General features: G+C 37.8%; 1 protein-coding gene across 11 annotated transcripts in view; it reads right to left on the bottom strand.

Moving 5' to 3' along the window:
* The window catches only part of MEF2C (myocyte enhancer factor 2C), a 158,401-nt gene that overhangs the window by 59,788 nt on the left and 74,227 nt on the right, over positions 1 to 24,386 (bottom strand). For all 11 annotated transcript variants that reach the window (XM_059694132.1, XM_059694131.1, XM_059694135.1 and 8 more), the window contains one exon: positions 11,620 to 11,823. In XM_059694132.1, the coding sequence (XP_059550115.1) occupies positions 11,620 to 11,823 (204 nt within the window). The remainder of the gene's footprint in view (positions 1 to 11,619; positions 11,824 to 24,386) is intronic.

The raw sequence follows: 24,386 nt of genomic DNA, 5'->3' as shown, positions 1-24,386 counted from the left end.
GAATAGAACTGGATTACTCAGCCTTCTATTCCACGCCTATTCCTCTCCATTTTCCTTGGCACGACTGAGAGCCAGGCTATTTTTAGTTAGGCAGTTTTCTATTTTTAGACAACTACCAGTTAGAAGACATTTGTTAGGAAAAAATTTAAACACACACACACACACACACACACACACACGGAGGGAAGGAAGCGTCCCTTCACATATTGTAAAGCAGCCTTCAACCTGTAACTCCAGGCACTTCAGCTGCTTTCAATCTTGGAAAAATAAAGAAAAATTCAGAGTTCAGGGTTTTAAAAATAAACCTACCCTCTGGCAACCAGACCAAAATGCAACAAGCTGTTACTATGTGAAACAGTGACTACAAAAACAAAGAACATTCTCCCATGATTAAACTGGGAGAAAAGTTGTACAATGATTAGGTTATAAGACGGTTACACAGCCATGTAACAATTTTCCAGCCTCTCAGCCAGATGTATCATGTTTTAGGATTTCGGGGAAGGGGGGCAAAAACCTCTTCTGTAAACTTAAGCCGAGGATGTGGGATGTAACGTTAAGGTTTCCATTCTCAGCAAGAGAGAACCTTTTATCAAACCTAAAGGCAATTATATTCACTGCATTTTTCTAACATTCGTATTCTATAGATTTCTCTAAAAATTATAATTACGTTTACAGAACCATATATTAAAAACTCAATGCCAATGGGAAATAAAAATAAAAGGCTGCTGCATATATATTACACATACATGTTTACACATACATTTATATGCATGTGTACATATATATGCATTTATATGTCCATATATCATTACTTTTATTAGTCTCACTTTTACTTTCAATGGAACAAATGACTTGCAGATTGGCTTGGCTATCAACTTACTCTACTAATCATTCAAAGTTATGCTTCCAAATATAATCCACAATGAGATGTTTTCAGGTGCTCAGAGCTGTACTCACTTTCACCCCCTTTATCCCACTATACTCTGTCGCACTGTGGTTCAGACTGGTGGGTCGGATAGTCACAGATGCATCACCAGGAAGTTGCACAATGTTTGGCACACGGTCTTTGTGTTCATCAATTTCTGCTGAATGACAGAACAAATCCTGTGTGTGTTTTGTCCACCCTGGACCATTGGCCCTGGAGGGCAGTGGACGTGCCGTAATCGCTGCGGCATTTCCCATGCGCTCGGCACAATGCCTCGCATAAATGCTTATGGAAAAGAAAATCAACCCACTGGCCTTTAGATCGTCTTATGTACATAGCATGTAATAGTTATTTGTATCAGACCACTATATTTATGTATAAAACGAATACTTATGAATACAAAATGTTTATATGATTACTCCCAAATTAAGAAATTGCTGCTCCTCTCTCTTTTGGAGCTTTTATTGCCTGAACTTTTCCCTTAATGTTGAAAGTAAAAGCACCTTATACAAGTTAACAGTTTACAATGGGTTCTGGCATCTTTTATAGCCTGTAATAATCACAACAACCCTGTGAGGAAGACAGGGTCAGGGGGGACAATACTAGCTCAGAGGAGGAACCTGAGCCCAGGGAGGTTAAATAACTTGCCCCAGGGTAGAGCTGGTGTGCGGTGTTGCTATAACTAGAACTTAATTTCTCTCCAAATTTGTGGGGCTTTTAAGGTTCTATTTCCTCAGCATAAAATCCACAAGGTGGACTCTCACGACAATGAATGCTTCAACAACATTCTTTAGCAAAATCATTCTGTGGCTTTCCCCCACATGAACTTAATTCAGAAGCCCGCACGTCAGGAGAACCTAGTCCTGAGACCTAGATGAAGATAACATTCCTCGCGTGCCTACTTAGGATAAGTCACAAGAAATCTGTGCGTGCGTGCTCTTTTCCTCTCCTTGGGAAAGTCCAGAAATGATCAAGTTCTCTCTGCTCCCCTATGCCTCTTCTTGCCTCCCTTTTTCCTTCTCCCTCAGGGTAATTGCACCTTCAGGGTTCTCTCCATCTTCTCATCTCGCTCCACAAAATCATATTTAATTAATAGCCTGTTCCTGGGAGTAAACACTGACTGAGTGGCAGCTTTCCCGACAGTGTTTCCATGGCCTGACACACAGTGGGCCTGCAATAGATGCCCGCTAGAGGAACGAAGGATGACATGGCTGCAAGCATCCTCTCCGGTTTAGGTTGTATCCATCATGCTCGTCTCCGCAGTGAGCAAGAGCACTAGATTCGCCACTTTTACCCCGTATGTCAGATGCTGCCCCATAGAAGGTTTCTGGGGTCAAGAACATTCCTATACCTGTCCTGACCAACCGAGCACTTGAAATGTGGCCAGTGAGACCAAGGAATGGAACTTTTAATTTTAATTGCAATTAATTCTCATTTTTAATAGCTGCGTCATGCAGCTAGTGGCTACCGTACTTATCAGAACAGATCTGTATCATTTCATCTGAAAGTTGGTTATATTATCCAAAGAGAGTGCGCATGACATAGAGACTGGGTTTGTAATTTTCAGGCCACAGGCATTCAATGTATCACTTATTTTCAGTGTGCACAGTAACCTTGAAACTAAAAAGGAACTGAGACGGGAGCGGACTTTAGATTAGAAGCTCGTTCTCAGGGTAACGCTGACCTTAGTTTTTCTCTCTGAAACGGTTTTCTCAAGGTCCTAGTGGTGGCCCTTGTTTATGACTAAGGAGTAATTTGCATACTATTTTGAAAAATAAAGCATCTAGTTCAGAAATCCTGAAATAAGATTACTATTATTAATTCATGTATCAGTTTTTTTTGTAACCGTGTTTTCTTAGATGTCAGATAAAATCCCAAGTACCCACTGTACAGTTTACTGTTTACAGTGTTTCTTACCCTAAAACAGTAACTCTAAGTAGTTACTGAGTTTATTTACTAAAACATAAAGATAAGAGATTTAATTGATATGAAGAGGCTTTCAGATTCTAATTAACCTCCCAGCTAGTCATTAACTCTATGACCTTTAGAAATAATTGACAGGGATTTTTTTTTTCTCCTTATTCAGAACTTCCATGAGACGCTAAATTTCAGGGTAACAAAGACTACACTAAATGCCGCTGAGACATGACTGGATAATATGCCAAATAGCGCTCAGTAAAATGAGATATATTTCCAATAATATAATCTATCCACCCAATCTGTTGTATACATATGCAGTATTTGCCTAATTACAGTCCCGTTAATGATGGAGTCTGAAGTCTTTTCCCAGAATGTCCCATGACATACTTTGACTGAGGCTAGCGAGGAAAACATAGCCGCCGCAGCCCTGGCACACTCCCCTAACCAATCGCCTACCACTTGCCCTCCGAGGCTGGTCTCCGAGCCTTCAACAGGTGCTCCATGCAGCCACTACCAACTGACGGGCACTCACAGAGAGGGGACCAGGCGACGTGGTGCTCATGGCAGAGTGTCTCACTCATGAAGCAGTGACAGGCTTCTTACAGTGTACTTCCCCGAACCTCACACACCTGCCTGCACGAACTAGTTTCATCAAAGGCCAGTTGTTTTTTTAAATCTATTTGATGGTATGATTCTAACCCTCAGTAAAGCAACAAAAAAAGAAACGTTCAAAAATGTACTTTGGAACTCCACGCTGGAGAAAGCAGATGTGTGGGAAAGGAAGTCCAGATCCTTGCTACTCAAATTTGGTTCACAGACGAGCATCTTCATCATCACCTGGGAGCCGGTCAGAATCAGACTTAGGGGCTCTGCCCCGGACCCACTGGTCAGAACCAGCCTTTCAGCCAGAGACCCCAGGGGTTCCGACTGGGCCAGAGGCGTTCATCTGAGACGACGCATGGACCACTCTTGTCAGATCCTGGCCAAAGGACTAACAAGTTGCTTCCCCCCACCCCCCCCCCCCGCCAACCCCCCCTAGGAATCAACCAAAGCATGCTGGTTCAAAAGTCTTTTACTTTCCACCAGGACTACAAGCAATATTTCTATGTAGTCTCCTGTGAATATTGTTTTTCTTTCTTTTCTTACACAGCAACAACCTCTATTCATCTCTGGTTCCCTTGAAATATTCTCACTTTTATTAATATTAGAACATATCTGACTTCAACAAAGAAAATATGGTAAATTTCAATAATGATCATTAGTGAGTTGTTTCTTTACATATGTATGTATATGTATCAGTACACATATAAGTATACATACATATATATGTGTATATGTATGTTATAGAAAATATTTATTGAATTTCTATAATGTTTTATACATTGAGCTGGCAGTTGGAGTTAATAGAGATAAGCAAAACATCAACATGTCCTTCAGAGAAGGGAAATAGATTTATAATAATAATGTTTAAAAACTGCAGTGAGATAACTGAAACAATAAACATCCTTTGATTAAAAGACTCATCATCTTTAATTCCAAGTCTAGGCAGGACTTTGGAATATTCCTGAGATTTCCCTTTGGAATGTGTCACATAGCTATATTCAGTGATTCCTGGGGAAGTAAGGGTGTCCTACTCCTCGATATCTGATTTGTACCTTTTAAAGCCCAACAATGTAACTGTTACTTAGGCGCTGTCAATGGCTAGAACGCAGCCTTTGATTCAAACGTGCTGTCCAACATCAAGTTCCACATGCTGCGGAACCTGGAGACACCGTTACAAATGGACGATTAGGGTCCAGGATACATACTCTCCCCCTTTCACTTTCAGGTATTGAGGGGGAAAAGAACATGAGGACTTTGGCTTGCTCCAGTTAAGAAAGTTTGTGTAAAATAATAATGATGATAAAAGGGTGATGATTAATAATTATAAGGAAGTTACATTACTGACAAAAAAGCTGTATTTTAAAACCTATTGTCTTTTCTGCTCCTACTTTATTAAATAATTTTCTGCTGACTCTGTGTTGATACTAATGCCTATAAACCGTTATAGTTGTGCAATAATAGAGATGAGAGAACATTCAGTTTTACTGCTTTGTACATATAACTTAAGAAATCTAACATGCACTGTATTTGTTCAACAATGATTTTTAAAAAATAAATGAGATGTGAAGCAGCTTTCCATGTTTACAAAGCATATGCAAATTAAGCAAAATCATTATTTAAAAAAATGGATCTTCCAATCGGATATATAAAAATTTGATATATAAAAAACTCTTGTGGTAGTTATAAGAAATATGAATACATTTTTAGACCCATTTCTTTTAAATTTAGGGGATAAAATATAAATATGATTTATAGTTATTAGTAAAAGGCTTTTAAATATATGTAAACAAAAATGAGCATTATAATTTAGAAGAAATATGCAAAACCTTTTACAAAATCACTTTTCCCCCTTTTTTCTGGGTAGTCTCCACACTGAAGATTTAAATCTTTATGGAATGTACTAATCCTTTTTTCATTTTTCAATACTAACTATTGAAAAAACAATTATATACTTTCTTTATTAGAGGGTAGGGCAGCATTACTTAGCTACTCACAATAAGAACTATTTTAATTATATTGCATAGTAACCAAAGAAGGATTTTAAGGGTTTATCGAAATATTATTTTTCTAAGTTCCTTTATAAAGAAAAAGTTGCTTTTTTTAAAAAAAATCAATTTACTAATTATAAAATTCAGTCTGGCCCACATCACTTCAAGTGAATTTAAAATAGTAACATGAAAGACCTACCATCTTTCCGTTCCCAAGCTTCATTTAAAAAAACAGCACGCATTACCTAGCGTACGTGGTTAGCGCTCCCTGTCAGCCTGGATGACTTGCAAGGGTTCTCTGACCAGGCAGTAAGTTTACTGATTGACTCTGTGGTTATTGGTTTAGGGGTAAAAGGTGCTCTTAGTTTTACAGTGAGTGTTTAGTTCCAAATTGGTGTGTATCAAAGGGAACGTTTATGCTCTGTATTCTGCACAGTTCTTCATCTGTGAAATGCACTCCTCAAATTTTAAATTGAAGAATTAATCTTGCTGTTAACTGGAGAACACACTTACTTTAAATGCCTCCCTTTTCACATTTCCATCAAGAAAGTGCTGTCCCACAGAACTTTCTGTGACTATCCATGCACTCTACATCCGGTCCCATGGGTTAGTCACCAGCCACATGCGGCTATTGAGCACTTGAAATGTGGCTGGTGCAACTGAGAAACTGAATTAGGTGTTTTATCTCCTTTTAATTCATTTAAATGTGAATAGCCACACGTGGTTAGTGACTTCTATATCAGATAGCATAGATCTAGATTATTTTAGTTTTTTGATAGTGCTGGCATAAAATTTATCAAATTTTAATGAACCATTTCATTGGCACTATAAAACATTTTTCATATTTTAGATGGGTGACATTGTGCCATATGATCATCATTTGGATAGATCCTATTATGTGCCTCACCCTGTTTATTTAGTCTCCAATTATATTCTGAGGGCCTAACACTTTCTAGACCTCACATTAAGCCCTGGAGATAGGACGATAAACAATATGTGCACAGTCCCTGCCTTCGAGGAGTTTAAAATCTAGTATGAAATAGGCAATTGGGTAACAGCCTCGCGAGTGTTTGATGGGGAAAATAGAACAGATTATGACTGCAATGTAGGAAAAGGATCTACACAAGTTAGAGGGTAGTTCAAGGGCAGCTATCTAAAAATATAAACTGGGACCTGACTTGGCCAGATGATAAAGAAAAGCCAAGAAAGGCCTAGAAAGGAATGTTGAAGACAAAACAAATAGGGTTTAGAGAAGCAGAGGGATATAAACATGTTTAGGTGGCTTAAGTATGGGATGGGGGTCGGGGGAGGAGTTGTCTGCAGGGGAACAGCAAAAGGTGAGGCTGGCGGGGAAGAGAAACACAGGGCCAGACCCTGCATGGCCTTGTGAGCAATCTTAAGGACCAAGAGTCCTTTAAGGGCTGTGTTTAGTGTTTATGTCTACATCTCCAGGCATTCCATGGCACAGAGCATGTGGTAGGAATTCAGCCACTCTTTGTTCAGTGAGTGAATGCATGAAAGAAGGAAAATTCAACAAATGATCAAATAAGCCAATGTGCCTTTTCTTTAAGAAAAGCGTGTTATATCCATCCACAAAGCATGCATAAACATAATTTTATATATGAAAACTCAAGTTAAACAGATACATTTTCATATTTTACACCTACTCCCAAATTTTGTAATATAGGGTTTGTTAAAAAAAAATCCAATTCCACAATTTGCTGCATTTGCTTTTCAACAAAAATCAAACTAGGTAGTTAGCTTATTGATAACCTCCAGTAGTACTGTGAAACAATGAAGTTTATAAGCTATTTTAAGGCCTTCCTATTCCAATTCAGGCCTTAATTATTACTATGTAAACAATTTTTTTGCTGGAACTGTTTTCATGTAAATAGGATTCTTTAAGTTCAAAGAGGATTCAGGTGACAGAAAATAAAGTTTCATGTAAATATCATCTCTTAATCTTTCCTCCACACTCTACACTCTATACGTTTCTTGAATATTCTTGCATTAAACCCCCCCTACCCCCCCAAAACAAAAAAGTGCACAATGCCCTAGCCAGGGGCTCAATTAGTTGGAGCACTGTTGTGTACACCAAAAGGTTTCAGGTTTGATCCTGGTCAGGACGAGAATGGGAGGCAGTTGATAGATGTTTCTCTCCCACATCAATGTTTCTCTCTCTCTCTCTCTCTCTCTCTCTCTCTCTCTCTCTCCCTAAAATCAATAAAAGCATATCTTCGGGTGAGCATTTTTTTTAAAAGCTAGTAATTCTCTACTGAGATAGTTGTGAATCAAAGGTTCCTTCTACCAGAGTTACATCTGCCTTTTTGATTTCCTGAGAGTAGCAGCGGACCTCATGATTTACTTCCCTTCCACACTGTCACTCGACTACTGGCCAGACTAGATAAGCAGCTCACAATCACTGAGCCCCTGAGAGGTGGGTTGAAAACATGTGCTGGATGTGTCCCTGTCTGGGACTTCTGGGACTCTAAGGATGACCTGGAATGATCTGGTGATCACCGACCTGTCTGAATAAAAGTTTTGATAAATTGTGTTGCTTATGCCTTCCTTTCAGTAGCTGTACTATTTGAATGAGGTTATTGCTCCTTTGCCCTCTACTTGTTCCTAAGCTGATTTTTATATATGTTTTATATCCTTAACAAGAATGCCTGTCTTTTGCTGGTGTTTGCTAAATTGTTGCTAAGTGAAGGAATGGCCTGGAAGCATGTCCTGTGGACCTGCACTCTTCAGGTCATCCTGGAGTGCTCAGCACCACACCTTCTTCCAGGCATCGAGCCCAACATCAGCTGGGAGGGTGGGAAGGCAGGTAAGAGAACCAGGAGTGGGGCTAGGCAGCTAGAAGACATGAAGGGGGCAGTTCCTTAATACCATCAGAATCCCTATTGAATTTCAACAGCCTCACAAACTAGCAGTTGGGGTAAATATCCAGTCACAGAGTTAAATAAAATGGACTTTCTTCAAAGGAAATGCTTTTCACAATAACTTTTTTAAACCAGTGGATTAAAAATTTAACACATTTATGAAATCTGGCATATTTATATATTGTATCTGAGCAGATATTCAAGCTGCATTATAATACGATCATAAAAAAACCTCTTTCAGTCTGTCTGTTAAGTCTTTATAAGTCTTTGTGCCATTGTAACGGCAGTGCTAATTATCAAGCAGAGACATGATAATTACGCAGAGCTTTTTTGCTATAAGAAGGAATCTTTTTCAACACCCACGCACTGTACAATTTCCTGTGACCCTGCAACCCTACTCTGGTATGGCCCAGAAATTTATATTTCAGTCTAGATGCTGGGAATCGTATTATTTCTCTCTCCCCGCCAATCCCTTTTTCTGGCGAGTAAACTGTTTTCAGAGGGTTAAGGGAGAGGGGTAATGGTCCAAATGGGAAATATAAAACTAATGACCCTTCATGAAACATATTATGTTCCTCATTAAATTTACTCAGTTAAATGTATTCCATTAAATTAAAATAAATAGGATTTAAAATTTTACCCAGGAGTAGTACCTTAACTCTCCACTTCATGTTAGCTCCATTCTAAAAGCAGATTCCTCAAGTCCCTGATGTATCACAGGTTCTTTGGCCTTCAACACAATTTATGTCTAGTGCTGTAGAGGTGTTCAAACTTACTGTGTATAAGAATTGTTGAAAAACGTGTTATAAATGAGTAGATTCCTACTCAGATTCCCTCTTCTCCACCAAGAATCTCAGGCATACTGGTTTCAATGAACCACACTTGAAAAAGACTCTACGTGGAGGTGGCGTACATTCTTGAGTTTATGGCATCCCACTCTACTTTCTCCATTATCTCTGTCATTGCTACAGTGTGGAAAAGGCAATTAGGTGAAGAATGTGTGATTCATGTAGTGGAGCAGGACAGACATACACGTGTTAGACTTCTTATTTCATCCAAAGAATCAAGCGATGGAATCTTCAGATTTAGTCTAGGAACCCCCTAGTGTCTTTTGGAGAGATTCAGAGCTTTAATATATTAACTCTAAGATAATAGGGCTGTTTCTTTACTCTTTTTTAAAAACATCACTTTTTAAAGAATTATGTCATAAAGGACTTTCACTTCAATGCCTTTATATTTTAGATGAGAAAACTTCAGCCAGAGAAGTGACTAACTTGTCTCATAGTAAGACTGTGCAAGACAAAGGTTCAAATGCAAGCTCTCTGATTTTCTACCCAGTGTTCTTCTCACGGCCTGGAGAGAAGTCTGGCTCAGACACTCATCTGTCCAAGATTATGAAAGTCTACACAGTGGGTGAAGTTTTAGTTGCCTTAAAGTCACATAGGATATTGTTGAGCAAACCCCTCAGCAGATGAGTTTTCCAGATTTTAAACTCCTTTAAGAAAGTAAATTTTAAAAGTTGACACTTTTTCGACAAGTTTAATACGGTTCTTCCACATTTCACATCATGTTAAGGACTGGAACAATTCAAGTCTAATGACAAATTCCAAATCAGATTTTTTTGTTGCCCTGAAATGTTTGTTGTAATGATTTTGGAAACGAGATGAAGGTTTGAGTATAGAGTTGTTTTGTGTTTGGAGCTTATGTTAAAAGTGTATGAGCAGGAATAGACCGACAGACAGATCAACACACACACATAAACACACACACACACACACACGCATGAAAGCACCTATGAGATTTGACAACTGACTAGTGCTGTTCATATTCATGTTTCTTTATATATTTTCATATTAAGTGCGCATATGAATAAAATATTATCTGAAATACACAATACATAAGTTTTATAAATGATCTTAAATTTTAAGATTGAAGCAAACACACAATGAAAATCATCAGTCAACGAAAAACAAAAACAATTCGCAGTAATGCAAATCTGAAAGTATTTTAAACACATACCACATTAGGCCTAGTTATCACTCACTTTTGTTTCTCTGAAATTATTTGCTTGTCTTATTAGGCAAAATTTTAAAAAAATTGATCAGTATAGCCCTGACCAGTTTGGCTCAGTGGATAGAGCATTGGCCTGTGGACTGAAAGGTCCCAGGTTCGATTCTGACCAAGGGCATGTACCTTGGTTGCGGGCACATCCCCAGTATGGGGGCGTGCAGGAGGCAGCTGATGGATGTTTCTCTCTCATAGATGTTTCTGGCTCTCTATCCCTCTCCCTTCCTCTCTGTGAAAAATAAAAAAAAAAGTTTATTAAAAGAAAAAGAATAATTAAAAAAATTGATCAGTATAATACTTTACAAAATTTCACAATAAAAGCAAATAGTCTTAGACGATTATAACAAATAAAGTGAAGACGTATGTGAGAGGCAGATTAATTTGATCAGGGTTAATACTGAATTTTTTCATAATACGGAACCAGTCTAAGCAAGAATGAATTGAATCTGGCAAACTGACCCTGACGACATACTTTTGAACCATTTGTTAATTTTCTCTTAGTTCTGGGAAAGCAGTCACAATCTAGGCAACCATGAACAGATAGATAGTTAGTTAAGAAAAATAAACAGATGAGGATGGTTCTCCCTACATCTCTTCCTTTTTGGTTTACTATTCACTGCTTATCAAGGGTACTGTATTAAGATAGGCTACATGCAAGAACACTTACAATTGTATGGCAGTGTTACTTATGTTAACAAATCTAAAACTTTTTTGAGATTTATTTATTAAAATATGTTTTTATTGATTTTAGAGAGAGAGGAAGGGATGAGAGAGAAAGAAACATCAATGCAAGAGAGAAACATCAATAATCAGCTGTCTCCTGTCCATTACTATGCTGGGAAACTAGTCTATACTTAAAAGAAATGATGAGAAGTCATCCAAAATGTGGGTGAGCCATCCCTTGGCCGCTGTTCCCAATCTGCTGTCCTGACTTAGCAGTGGACAATGATAACTCATGAAGAATGAGGCCCATAATTGGATACCGCTGCCTGATTTCTAGCAAGGACCAGATTCAACTTGAATTCTAACTTGAATTTTGAGCAGGGAAGAAAGGTTGGAGTATTAGTTGGGGTGATAACGCTGGGTGCACCTGTGGGAATATGAAATCATAGGAAAAGGAAGGTTGTATTTGTGCTTGTGTGTGTGTGCGGGGGGAGGAGGAATGGGGGGGTCCAAGCCACTCATGTCTCTGCCTCGGAAGTTCGGGGCTCAGCAACCGCGCATGCGCTCTCACCTCCACGATGTCTGAGTTTGTCCGGCTCTCGTGGGGCTCGTTGTACTCCGTGTACTTGAGCAGCACCTTGTCCATGTCGGTGCTGGCGTACTGGAACAGCTTGTTGGTGCTGTTGAAGATGATCAGCGCGATCTCACAGTCGCACAGCACGCTCAGCTCATACGCCTTCTTCATCAGCCCGAATTTCCTCTTTGTAAATGTCACCTGGGAGAATGAAAGCAGGCAGGTTTTTTGTAAAGAAAAAAGAAATTGTGCCTCTTTTTTAAAAAAACAAAACACAGTACTTTTTTTTTCTTTGTAAAACAAAGCGTGCTGTTGTCAGAGCCCTTGGGCACTAACACATTTGGAAAGGAAGCAAATAAATCTAAAACTAATTTCTGCTCCGAATTTGAAAATGTGTGATTTCTAGCTGGCTGCTGAATGTGAAACTGTAAATGCCAGATTTAATGTAGGGAATTTTAATGAAGGTGACCAGGGTACTGCTCATGGTTTCTTTGAACAATGTGAGATTTAAAAAGAAATTAATTTCAGCATGGTTGACATCCTCCCCTTAGAATTAAGTTTGGGACTTTTTTTTCTGACCACTTGAAAACTGGACATGGCATGATGAACGCAGCATTTTTACATCTATGTTCAAAAATTCTTAAAATTGTTTAGTCTCATGCCATTTAATTGAAAACACGTGCAGGGATGTGACTGCCTGTGCTTTCAGACAGTGTTGTGTTCTGTTTTCTAGAAATCCAGCAGGGAACTGAGAAGTACTTCAGCCTTCACACCGTTAGGGGTTTGGTTTCATTCTTCTGTGTATCTTTCTTCCTCTCCCAGGCCAGAAACTGTACTGTTATCTTTGCCTTTTCCTTCTTTTAATCTAATCTATTACCAAGTCCCATAATTCCTTCCCTCAAAATGTTTCTCAGGTTCACACTTTCTTGTCTGTTTCCCAGGCGGCTCTATCATTCGGGTCCTTATCAGCTTCCTGCCCGAGATGGTCTCCCTGTCTGGAATCATTCCGTCCTCAATTCATTCCAATCTTCCAAACCTCCTCTCCGCACTGCCTTTCTCCTGACAGGCCTCCGCAACGGCTCCCTGTCTCTGGCTTCCAAAACTTCCTACCTGCCAATGCTGCCAAATGCAAACATCTACTTCACGATTCCCAATTTCAGTCCTCTCTTTGATTAAACGCCAGTCTGCCTACTCCAAACCATGAACATTCTTAATTATAAACCCTCACACGATCCAGTGTTTCCCATCAGGTCTTCTGTAGAATATCATTTCCATAAAATAGTCCTAAATAGAAAAAGCTCAGTGGCCCAATACATTTGGGAAATAAGGCACTTGGGTATACTGAAGGCTGAGAAACCTTTTAAATTTTGTTTAACCTGCCTCCCAAACCTACAGGATGTTTGTTTCTTCAGAACTAAATTTCTTGAGGCGTATATGCTGGATAATGGTGACTAAATTGACTTATTGTTTTCAAAGGTGACTAGTATTTACTTTTGTTTCTCACCTTCCTATACAACTCATTTAACAGAAGTCAGCTCAGTTTTATCTACTAACTCATTGTGTGTAATTCTTATATCTAGATTCTTACTCCTTCTCTCTCTCTTCGTCTTTAGACACTCAATGGATGTCCTCCAGTCCTAAGTGTATCTGAGTGTCCTAGGAATCTCAAAACCCCCAAAACACAAACTCATTATCTTCACCCTCGCATCTGCTCTCCTTCCTGGATTCCCCATCTCAACATAAGCTCAGGCACCCAAACCAGAAACCTCAGCTGAGCTCCGAATCCCCGCCCCTCCCGCATCCCACACACCTAAATAAATGTGTTGAGAGGAACCGTGGACTAGCAGACAGACAACCTGGCCCCCCAGGCTCCTCATTCCTCTACACTTTGGTTAATACTGATTGTTTTACCCGTCATCCTTTATTTTTCCTTAGTAGCACTTACTGTATTTTACAATTTGTGTACTTTTGTGTGTGATCATTTGTTTAATGTCTGTCTCTTCCACTGCAGTGATCTACAAGGGCCTGTAGCATTTTCTGTTTTGCTCACTGCTGTATCCCCAGAACAGCAGACACGGATGGGCACATGGTAGATGTCTAGTACAACAAAACTAAACAGGAAAAATAATTATGTGAAGTTTTTAGAAATATCCAATTGATGTATGCTATACAAAATTATGTGATAGACTTCCCCATGAACTTTTTAGCACTTTAAAAGGATAAATCTATACTTAAAATTATTATATTGTGTTATCATATTTGTATTGAAGGCAGCATGGTAGAAAGGGAAGAACATGGGGCCCGGGATTTGCAGGCTGAGTCTGCTATTTACTAGTCATGAGAAATTCACGTCACTTCTTTGAGTTTGATTTTTCATCTGTAAAATGAAAAGAGCACCCACTCAGGATTTCTGTGAGGATGACGTAAAATAGCGTATGTACAGTACCTTGTGCTTAAACTGGAAGCTCAAAAAGTCTTAGTTCCTATTCCTTTCTGAGCTGACTTACAGAGAAAAGAACTCACAAAATACATCGGTCTTGGTGGCTTGAAGAGTCTACTGATGAAGGCTATTTGAGGATCTTATTATTCCCTACAGAATGATAAAGTGTACTATGGAGTCCCCATTGACCACTCTTTGGAAAATACAGCATTTAGGTATTTACCAGCCCACCTAGCTAGTCAATATGTACTGGGACATGTTAGTTACACTTCAACCTAGACAATTTTTCTTTGTAATAATTGCCAATGTTGCACCTTCTATTTTATTTTATTGATTGTCTTACTAAAGTGCTTCTAATAAAATAGAGCTAATGTTTTATTTTAATATTTGATTATCATATTAATTTAGAAAATGTTTTATTCTGGTTCATTCAGATGAGCCCTAATCAGTATTAAGGATGAGCTAAATAAAGACAGTCATTTGGAATGAATAAAAAAACATAATCATTAATCATATAGATTTATACAAAATGTCTTTTAATATTTCTTTTAGATGCAATTTAGTTATGCAGATATACCAGCACATTGGTATTTTGTTCCGTGAAATAGGCTACAAAGTAGGTTCAATATAGAAGGCACTGACCCTAAATACTTTCATATACCTAAAACCACTTTTAATCAGACTTTCATGACCACAAACTGTAGGTGGAATGTCTCAATACAGTATGGTTTCTGTTGTACTGAAACCTCAGAATTTAGCACGTTACAACACTCACCATCAAAGTACATTTCAGCACAGAAATATCATTAAAGCCACTATTTGTATTTACTTTTAGGTGCTCCTCAACTTTTGTATAACCAAGCAGGCTGCTGGATAATGCCAAAAGAGTTGGTGCATATAGTTTCTTTTCATTAAAACTGCAAACTGAAACGATGATGACTATACTGAAGCATTTAAGAAAATACCTTCAAAATCTTAATTGCTCTACATTTAATTCTGTACTATGTTCATATTCTTCATAGCATACTCAAAATGTATTTTATAATGCTTTTTTCTCATTGTTCATAGTTAGATAAAATTATTTTTAAGCATGAAGTTTTCTAAAGAGACCTGGATATTACTCTTCGTTGAAAATATGCCATTCAATGACAGATTGCAATTCAGAGCGTTTATGCTTAAATATACAATATATTGCAATCAATACATTTTTCATAACGTGACAATAGTTTGTGATGGGGGCAAGTCTGCTTCTATTTCAGGACCATATTCTGAGCCATAGGTGAGATGGAAAGCTGTTTTTACGGTCAGTAGGCCAAGAGATGCTCTTTTCCAAGTTGAAATGTAACTAACACATCCCAGTACACATTGACAATCCAGGTGCACTGAGAGGAGGATACAGCCAATGTTATTTACATTAGCCCTAGAACTTGAAATTTAGTTTTCAGAATTAGAGAGACTTAATACATGCAGGGGAAGCAAAATGACTCTGTATATGTAATGACCATTTTATGCTTTTTCTTTACCTCTTGAAACAGCCCCAACTGTAATGATGATGTATTAAGATGTTTCAGCATTAGGTTTTATAGTAACCTCAAGTTTAAATCCTAGCATAAGGCCTAGCGTAATATCGACAATTACTCTAGAACTTACTAGGTATAACTCAGGAGCTGAAATTAGAATTTGAAATTGAGAAAAGGCACATTCATTCAATACAGCTTCAGATAATTCAGTCATAAAGAAATTAGGAAAATCTATTTACATAAACAGAATTCAATCCAAGCAATTCTTATTGAGCATTTTCTACATGCCAAACCTTATGCTAAGCAATATTTACTGAGCCTTCTCTATGTCAGACTTTTGTGCTAGGTACTGTGGGGCTTCTAGTTTGCATGTATCTCCCTTATTCATGTCTCTTTCTCAGGGCTGAAGAAAGAAATAGTCATTTAATTCCTTAATGTTGAAAAAGAATTTTCTTTATTTTAAATAGAATGTATTATTGGCTAATAGTGTTATATTTTTAATCACAGGTAAGTGATCTGAAATTGTACTTTTATCTAGTGTTGGGTGATTTCAGTTTTTGTTTTCTGAACAAATTTTTCTCTAGACTGAGCAAGGAAAATAATAGTAGATGTTAATCTAATCAAGATGAACATGAAAACTTCTAAAGATTTTTTTATTATTAATCCTCACCCAAGGATATTTTTCCATTGATTTTTTTTATTTTTTTATTTTTTAGAGAGAGTGAAAGGAAGGGGGGGGGGGAGAGAGAGAGAGAGAGAGAGAGAGAGAGAGAGATCAATTGGTTGTCTTCCACACATGCCCTGACCTAGACATGTGCCCCGAACTGGACGAGGGATTGAGCCTGCAGCCGACCAAGGTATGTGCCCTTGATCGGAATCAAACCCCGGACCCTTTAGTCTGCAGGTTGACACTTGACCCACTGGGCCAAAGTGGCTAGGGCTATTTCATACTTCTAACAACTCCCTTCTTACAAAAATTCTTTTTAGCTTCCCTCTGTTTCCATAAAACTACCCTTTCTTGATTCTGCTTATTTCTTTTTTCTAAAATTTATCTTTATTGTTGAAAGTATTACAGATGTCCCCCTCCCACCCCGTCCATTGCCCCTCGCCAGACATTTCTTATGTTGTACTTAATGGAAACTGATTATGGTATTATGCACCCCCTCCCGCTTCCATCTGGCTCTGTCAGGCTCCCATCATACTGCAGGGCTTGGTTTAAAGGCCAACTTCTTTGCAGCTTTCATTGTCACATTGAGATAAAACTCACTCCTCCTCATTATTGTCCTCTAGAACTTTTACACACCTTTGTTATGAGACTAATTCTAATATTCCAGAGTTGGGTGTTTGTCTGTTTCTCCTGCTGGCTTTTGAATTCCCTGAAGACCCCCACTCTGGCCTCACACAGGCTCTGACTGGTGGACATTCAATGAATGTTTGTGGAAGGAGTGGATTATGGAATGGAAATAGACTCTATGTTAAAGTCTGAATGCCTTTTAGACAATCTCTAAAAAACAAGGGATTTGGGGTATATATGTTTTACTAAAAGTGTAACATGTTAGAGACAGGAAGCTTGAGAGAAAGGAACTATTCCACCTTGGAATATATAACAGAGAAACCAGAGAATGTCTAGAGAGAAATACATATGTATATATGCTCTAGATTTTAAGAAAAAGATATTTCATGAAGTTCAGAGAAAAGCCTTTATTCCTTGCCCAGATGACTCACCAGGAAGGAGGGAAAAGTGTGAAAATAAAATTTTGATTTTACAATCACAGGATACAGATATAAAGGGAGGGATCTAGGAGTTCAGGATGACTGCATTTGTTAAGCAAACATTTATTGAACTTTCTAACGAGTTTATATTTTCAAAGAGCATGTATTTGGCAAAGTGTTTGATTAAATCCTCATCACAACATTATAGACTTGAGATTGGCTGGCAGTAATTCTGATAATTTAAATATGAATTAATTGGTCAGCGTTGAGTTTAAGGGAATGTCTCTAGACAGGGCCACAGAGTTTAGTAACTTTCCTGTCTCAGGCAACATTTTTCTCAGTGGTTAAGATGAAGATGTAGATGGCAAGCATATAACATAAATTTGGATGGTAACCTAACAGGTAGTAGAGGCTCTATCCAAAGCTCCCTCCACAGACTGGCAAGATAGGTCATCAACAACAAGATGAAATGGAGACAATCTTAGTCTTCATTCGCATTAAAGAAAACAATTACAGGAGCTCAGGTCGGAAGAAAAGTGATGTGATAGCTGCTTTTGGGGAAAAGGATCTAAAGTGATAGTGTTCCAATGTGGGAATTAATTATTCTAATGACTTTTTTTGTTAGTCAGAACTAATTATTGGAACTCTATTCAGTTCAGAGAATTACATTTTAAGAAGACACTGACAAAATTAGAGAGGCTATAGGATGGCAAACAGGTTAATGTAGGATCTGAGAAATCTTAAGGTTATTTGAAATGTTTAACCCAGAAAAAGGAGTTAAATGCCAAAAATAAAGTGAAATGCCAAACATTTCCCAAATCTGAAGACCTGTGGCCAAGACGAGAGGCAAATGAGTTATTTTGTTTTGTTCTATGGAGAATTAGAAAGAGGTTCAAATAGGAGAAAATCTAGTGCTGAAAACTGTCTGTGAGTGGACCAAGTCTCATGAACTAAGAAGTAGTTCATTCCTGAATATGTTCAAGTAAAGCTGCATATCAAGGAAGGTGTTTCTGAACTCAACAGGAAGCCGGACTAGAGACCTTTAAAATATCTACTCCAGATTTCAGATGCTCAGATTCTATGCCTAGGTAGCATAGACTTTTGGGTCAAGGGGAAGATTATGGTTCAAAACAAAACATAGTGCTGAAAATGCATAGAAAAATTATCCAGATTAATAAAATAGGAAATTCACATTACTCAACCATTTTTACTATTTTTAAAGCAGTATATATACATCATTACTGGGAAGTTCAGTAAAAATATGGGAATTGGAAATCAAGTCTGAGCTCTGACATTTATAAGCTGTGTGCCCTCAGGTAAATTGTTTGACTTACCTGAACCCTGTTTCCTCACTTGTAAAATGGAGTTAATAACAGGCATCTTACAAAGTTGTTATGAGACTTAAATTAAGATATATATATATATATATATATATATATATATATATATATATGTAAGTGACTTGTTGTCAGTGAAACACTATCCAAGGTATGCAGTATTTTTCCTCTGATGTGTCAGGCTCAGTCACTTCTTGTTACATACTGCTCTCCTAGGACCTGCCAACTTGTGTTACCATTATTATGTCTAGATCAGTTTCTCTCTCAAGTAGACCTTGAGCTTTCCTTGAAAGCCCAGAATATCTCCTGTCTGATCTCATAACCCAAAGTCCCAGAACAATACTTAGCTAAATAGTTGTTGAATGAATGGATAGATGGATGGAGAATTATGAATTTTTGCAAGCTAAATGAATGGCTAAAAAGAAATTTCTATGCATGCTTAAACTATGTGAATAGAAAGTTTGCCCCTGAGAGAGGAACATTTCACATATTTTTCTTTTTTTGTGGCTGTCATATTGACTTACAGGAAAACGTACTTTGGTAAAACTAAGTACAATAAAAATTGGACTGGATCAAATTGTGTGTGTGGGTTTGTTAGTGCAATTGGAGCATATCATATTTCTCATAGTTGTATTTAGATAACAGTGTTGACTGTATTTGGTGAATGTTTCCTAAGAAGTTCAGAGACTTTATAGGTTATCTCACTACAGTATCTCTTTAAAGTTATTATTTGGCACAGTTTATCATCCCCATTTCTCAGAGGAGGCTGTAGGCAAAGACATGCATTGCCTTACAAAGGTCACAAAACTAGTCCCTGGATGAACTAGAAATAGAACCTTCTTCACACAAAGTTCACCTCTCGTTCCCTTAGTCAGGGTTCTTTCCCTCTTTTAGATAATTGCACTTCAGGGGGTTAAATTCAGAACAGCATGGACCGGTCAACCGCTCATTGAGCAGTGCACGGGTCCATTAAGAACTGTCAGCAATTCTGAGGAGCACAAGCAAAGTAGTGCATGCCATATTAATTAATGTAAGGATAGTTACCTAGGTTAAGGTAAAAAATAATGCTAATAATACTAAAATTGAGAAGCTGGTTTCTAGGTCTGACAATAAACCAAAGCGTGTTTTGTGTGAACTCTGCAGAAACTCTGCCCTGAGCCCTCCAGCCGTTCCCACTAAAGCCCGTGACAACCACAGGCATCGCTAGTGGGCACACACTAGTTCTATATTTATGGCTGTTTATTTAAATTTCACAAAGTGAGAAACATTTTTGGTTGGTAGCAAATACAGTTCTGTTTACTCAACAGAATAAAAAAGGTGGGTCTTTGCTTTACGCACAGGCAGTATAAATGACAAGCTCTAAAAACAGAGGACAACCCCGGCACCATTTCCTACAGGAGCAGGTAAATTAGTTTGACTACTGTGTAGTGGAAAGGACATTTAATAATGAGACTCCACACCACACACATGCCTCCTCCATTCACCCTCCTAATCCCAGGTCCATTCATAAAGCCACCTCAGCAGAACTTTCCTGTGTGTTAACTGTGGGAGTCTCTGCACCTTATAGGAAAGGGTCCTGAATCAATGAAAGCAAAAGGACTCTGGAAACATCGGCTATACACATCTATGAGAACCACTGAGGCCTAACACCAAATTACTTCAGGCACAATAATTACTAAGGGAAGCAACAGTAATTTTATCTACGGGTCCCTAATACTTCTTTCCACTAAGCAAGATACTTTTGACCTAATCTTTTTAAAATTTACTTTATTTTTTTATTTCCTTTTATGGTCCTCATAGTTAAAAAAAATCTTTATGGTGGAAAGTATTACATATGTCCCCTTTTTCCCATTGACCCCTTCTAGCCCACCCCTGCCTTCTGCCCCAGGCCTTAATTCAACTGCTCAGTGAGTCTGCTCAGTGAGCAGACAATGTTTTACTCATTTCTTTAACTCACAAAGTAATATTAGTTTATTTGTTTTAGAATGTTTGGGACGGTGGTAGAAAGAGACTTGACTTTGGGTGGTGAGTGCATGATGCACTGTGCAGATGATGTGTTATAGAGTTGTATACTTGGAACCTATATGGCTTTATTAACCAATGTCACCCCAATAAATTCAAGAAATTCATTTTTCAGTTAATTTGCTAGCACAGAAGATGGTACCCTGTGGACAAACTCAGGCATTGATGACTCTGGGTTGAAGAATGATTCCGAACAACCGGATACAGGGTGAAGAAGTTTTAAGGATGTCTTAAAGCAATTATTTGTCTTAAACTTTCCTTTTATTGTAAAAGAATGCTATGATAAAAATCTAAGTGTAGATAAATCTAAAAGAGGTTTTTTCAATTAAAAAAAGCAAATTCGAAGGGAAAAGAAAAACAGAATTTGGGACTATTAATATACTCAGCTAATTCTATTTTCAAAGTTTAGAGTTTTCATCTTTTTCTTTTTCTAACTAGAGTAATGATGAATATAACCCTCATCCTATGAAAATATTTTAGATCCGCTCCTCCTCACCCCATCTTGATAATCAGTTTCCTTCCAGTTAAGGAAATGGAGTGACTAATGAGTGACAAGACGGACAGTTCAGAGACACAATGCACTCTCTAATTCAGAGCCACTAGGGTCTTCCTATGTGTTTAAAGGGTTAGGGATGGAGTCAAGAGTCTGCAAAGACAATCTCTAATTGAAAAAAAGGGAAATGCCCTCTTAAATGCTCTTTTTTCTTCCTTTGGCTTGTTCCTGACAGTAAGTAATGGTACAACTGTTCTAAAGTATTCCTCTTCAATTTTTATTTTGTTTAATTCAGTCTGTCATTAGAAAGGCTTGCGAGCTTCAGGCTTGATGATTACTCTCGGTGGGAGGAAGTAATGCCACTGCAGACTTGTATTCCAGACAAGCGCTCCTTTATACAATGACGGGCCTGCCTTGGTAAATGAAAGGCTCTTTAAAGAGCAGTGAGGGACTCTTTTAAGCAGACTGCTACCATGTGCTTGTAACCCTCCAGCATAACTTGCGAGGACGGGATGGCAGTGTACTCGGGCTGCAAAGAGGACTATTGTCCTCGTTAGCCTCAAGCAACTTGAGCGGGTTTCCCTGCAATGCAGGGATGTCCAAAAGGGTTTTGAGCAGTAGTTCCAAAAGTTCTGAACATGACAAAGGATTAAAATACGGGGCTTAGAGTACGGAATTTAGAGCTCTACCAACCCCTCATCCTAAGTCAACACCCCAAACCCCAAAATAAAACTTTAAATCTTAAGCACTGCCCACTATTTTAAAACAAAAACAACACAATGGATGGGTTACAATTAAATAATTAAATGCGTATTAATAAACCTGAGTGTTTATTAACAAACTCATAGAGTCTGGGTTTTAAACTTTGTGATAGCTGATTCCTGATATATTTGTCTACATGAGGCAAAGGAAGAAGGATGAGCTACAATTATTAATCTTACCAGGATTTAAAAGATTTTATTGTGGTACATTTTTAAGCCTAAGAATGTTTTGGATTTTAAAAAGAGAAGACTATAGCATGATATATTTTTTAATTTTTTATATGTGCTGTTCAGGTCTGCTTTGTTTGGTAAAGGGATGATTTACATTCTAAATCCAACCTATAGATGCAGTCATAAAATAAATACCTCTATTTCTCCATACCTCATATACATAAAATACATAATTTGAATCTGAGAAGAATAAAATAAACCAGGTTCATATTTTGGGGGCAAAACATGTTTACTAGTTTAACAAAGCCAAAATGTACCTAAGGTAAAGGTCAAAGACTGCCGCATTCCCTGCTGAGCAAATGCTCAGGAAGCACATTTGTCTACGTTTCCTGTCATAACAGGAAGAGTGTAACTTCTTCCTTTCCACAATGGCTTCACGTTTACCGCCTAACTCCAATATTTTCTCCCTCAGGGCCTTCCAAATCCATCCTTGCAAGACAGAAGGCAGGAGGCTGTCTCCGCTGTAGTTTCCAAACAGTTACATTTGTTGAAATGTTATTTAAATGTTAGTGATTTCTTAAGCTAAACTGCTCCAACTTAAAATTAAGTCAAATTTCCAAACATTTAGAGTGATTCTCTTATTCCTATTAGTGATCCAATGTATTTCAAAGAAATGCAAATATATATCTATATTATGGAATTTCCTTTGGTTCAATTTAACTATGCAATTTTTTAAACCAAAGTCATCATTCGGGGCGGGGGGGGGGGGGGTGGGTGGAGGTGGGGGAGGAGGGTTGGTGTTCCAAATTGTCTTCAATAAGAGTATGTTGGGACGTAAATTTTCAAAATATTTTTCACCATAATAATTTTTGAAGGAGCTCATTTTAAGTGAATAAATTACAAAGTTAAAGTAAGTCTAGACTGCAAAGGGCATGGCTTTTGAGACAATCAACATGTTCTTTAATCTACAGTTTGGAAGAAACATTTTGGTTTATGTGGTCTATTTATAATGTTAATATTTTTAGTGTTGGTTTGTCAGTAATACGATGTCACACAGAGTTTGTGCATTTGCAAAGCCAAAGGTGATTTGTAGCAAACAAGGTGTGTGCATGCATTCACAGAAGTGGAAGGTGCTATTATATGTCAACCCTGCACACAAAATGACTGAGGTACAATAAGCCCACACCTCAGAATTTTTATAAATTACAGTTTTAGCTGGAAATTATATGAGATGCACAAATTAGGCAAACAACAAAAAGTCTTGAAGCCCTCACGTTTAAGCAGAGCTTATTTCTTAAATCTAGTGATAGAATTCTAGAGGAACAGTTTCCTTTTCCTTGTTAGCATTTTGGCCTTCCTGGGATTTTTCTGGCAGTAGAGGAGTAGATCTAGCTGACATAAATATAAAAGGTTTCACACCTATGGGATGTATAGTAAGTGTGTAGTGCATTTCACTCTGATTCAACTATATGGGGGGAGACCATTTGTGTACTGTTTCCAAATTGCTATGAATACAACACAAATGAACGGCTTCATATCATGGCTGTTAGACATCTGAGCACTTTTCTTTGATTTGAAAATTCTCAAAAGTCTCTTTCATCACCAGGAACTCCAACAAAACCTTTTCCCCTTGGTGATTTGAAGGTTAATGAATGAATGGTTTAACTTATATGCATGGGAATCTTTAAGTAGGCACCCACAGGATGCATCAATATACCCTATAATTCAATTCTAAGATGTCCTGATATATTACTATGATACATGTTAATTTTATTTCTATAAAATGAGTTTAATAAAAATTTTAATATAAGTTTAGGGGAGGCATCCAGCTGTTAAGAAATAATACTGAGGGGAAAAGGCAAAAAAAAAGTCTTCATTATGAGGTATTTGCAGGTTTATTTTGGATTTAGAGGTAGAAACATCAACACTTGCAGTGATGGAACATTTTATTCACTTGATCTGAAACAAGGTTCCAGATACTCATTGCCTAACATGGATAACTCTTCTATAGTAATTTCCTCTCAAATACTATTCACTTACTTGATATGCATACAAGCAACTGACAAGTCTGGACGTTTTGTTTGTGGAGATGACGAAAGAAAACAGTGCGACTAGATTACTTTGCTCTTTTAACGCATGGTTCACAATTCATCAGAGTTATATTCTTGAACAAGCAACTTATTTGTATTTCCAAATTACCCAAATCCTCACATTTAAAGAGTGAATCTATCTCAATTTCAACAAATATTATATTAGGTTAGTGGGGTGTGACTCTCAAATCTAAAACTGTAATTAGCTCTTTTAGTT

This window comes from Myotis daubentonii, chromosome 4, assembly GCF_963259705.1.
Source record: "Myotis daubentonii chromosome 4, mMyoDau2.1, whole genome shotgun sequence".
NCBI classification, from domain to species: Eukaryota; Metazoa; Chordata; class Mammalia; order Chiroptera; family Vespertilionidae; genus Myotis; species Myotis daubentonii.
Note: the sequence above shows the minus strand (reverse complement) of the source record. Positions and strands in the feature narration are given on the sequence as shown.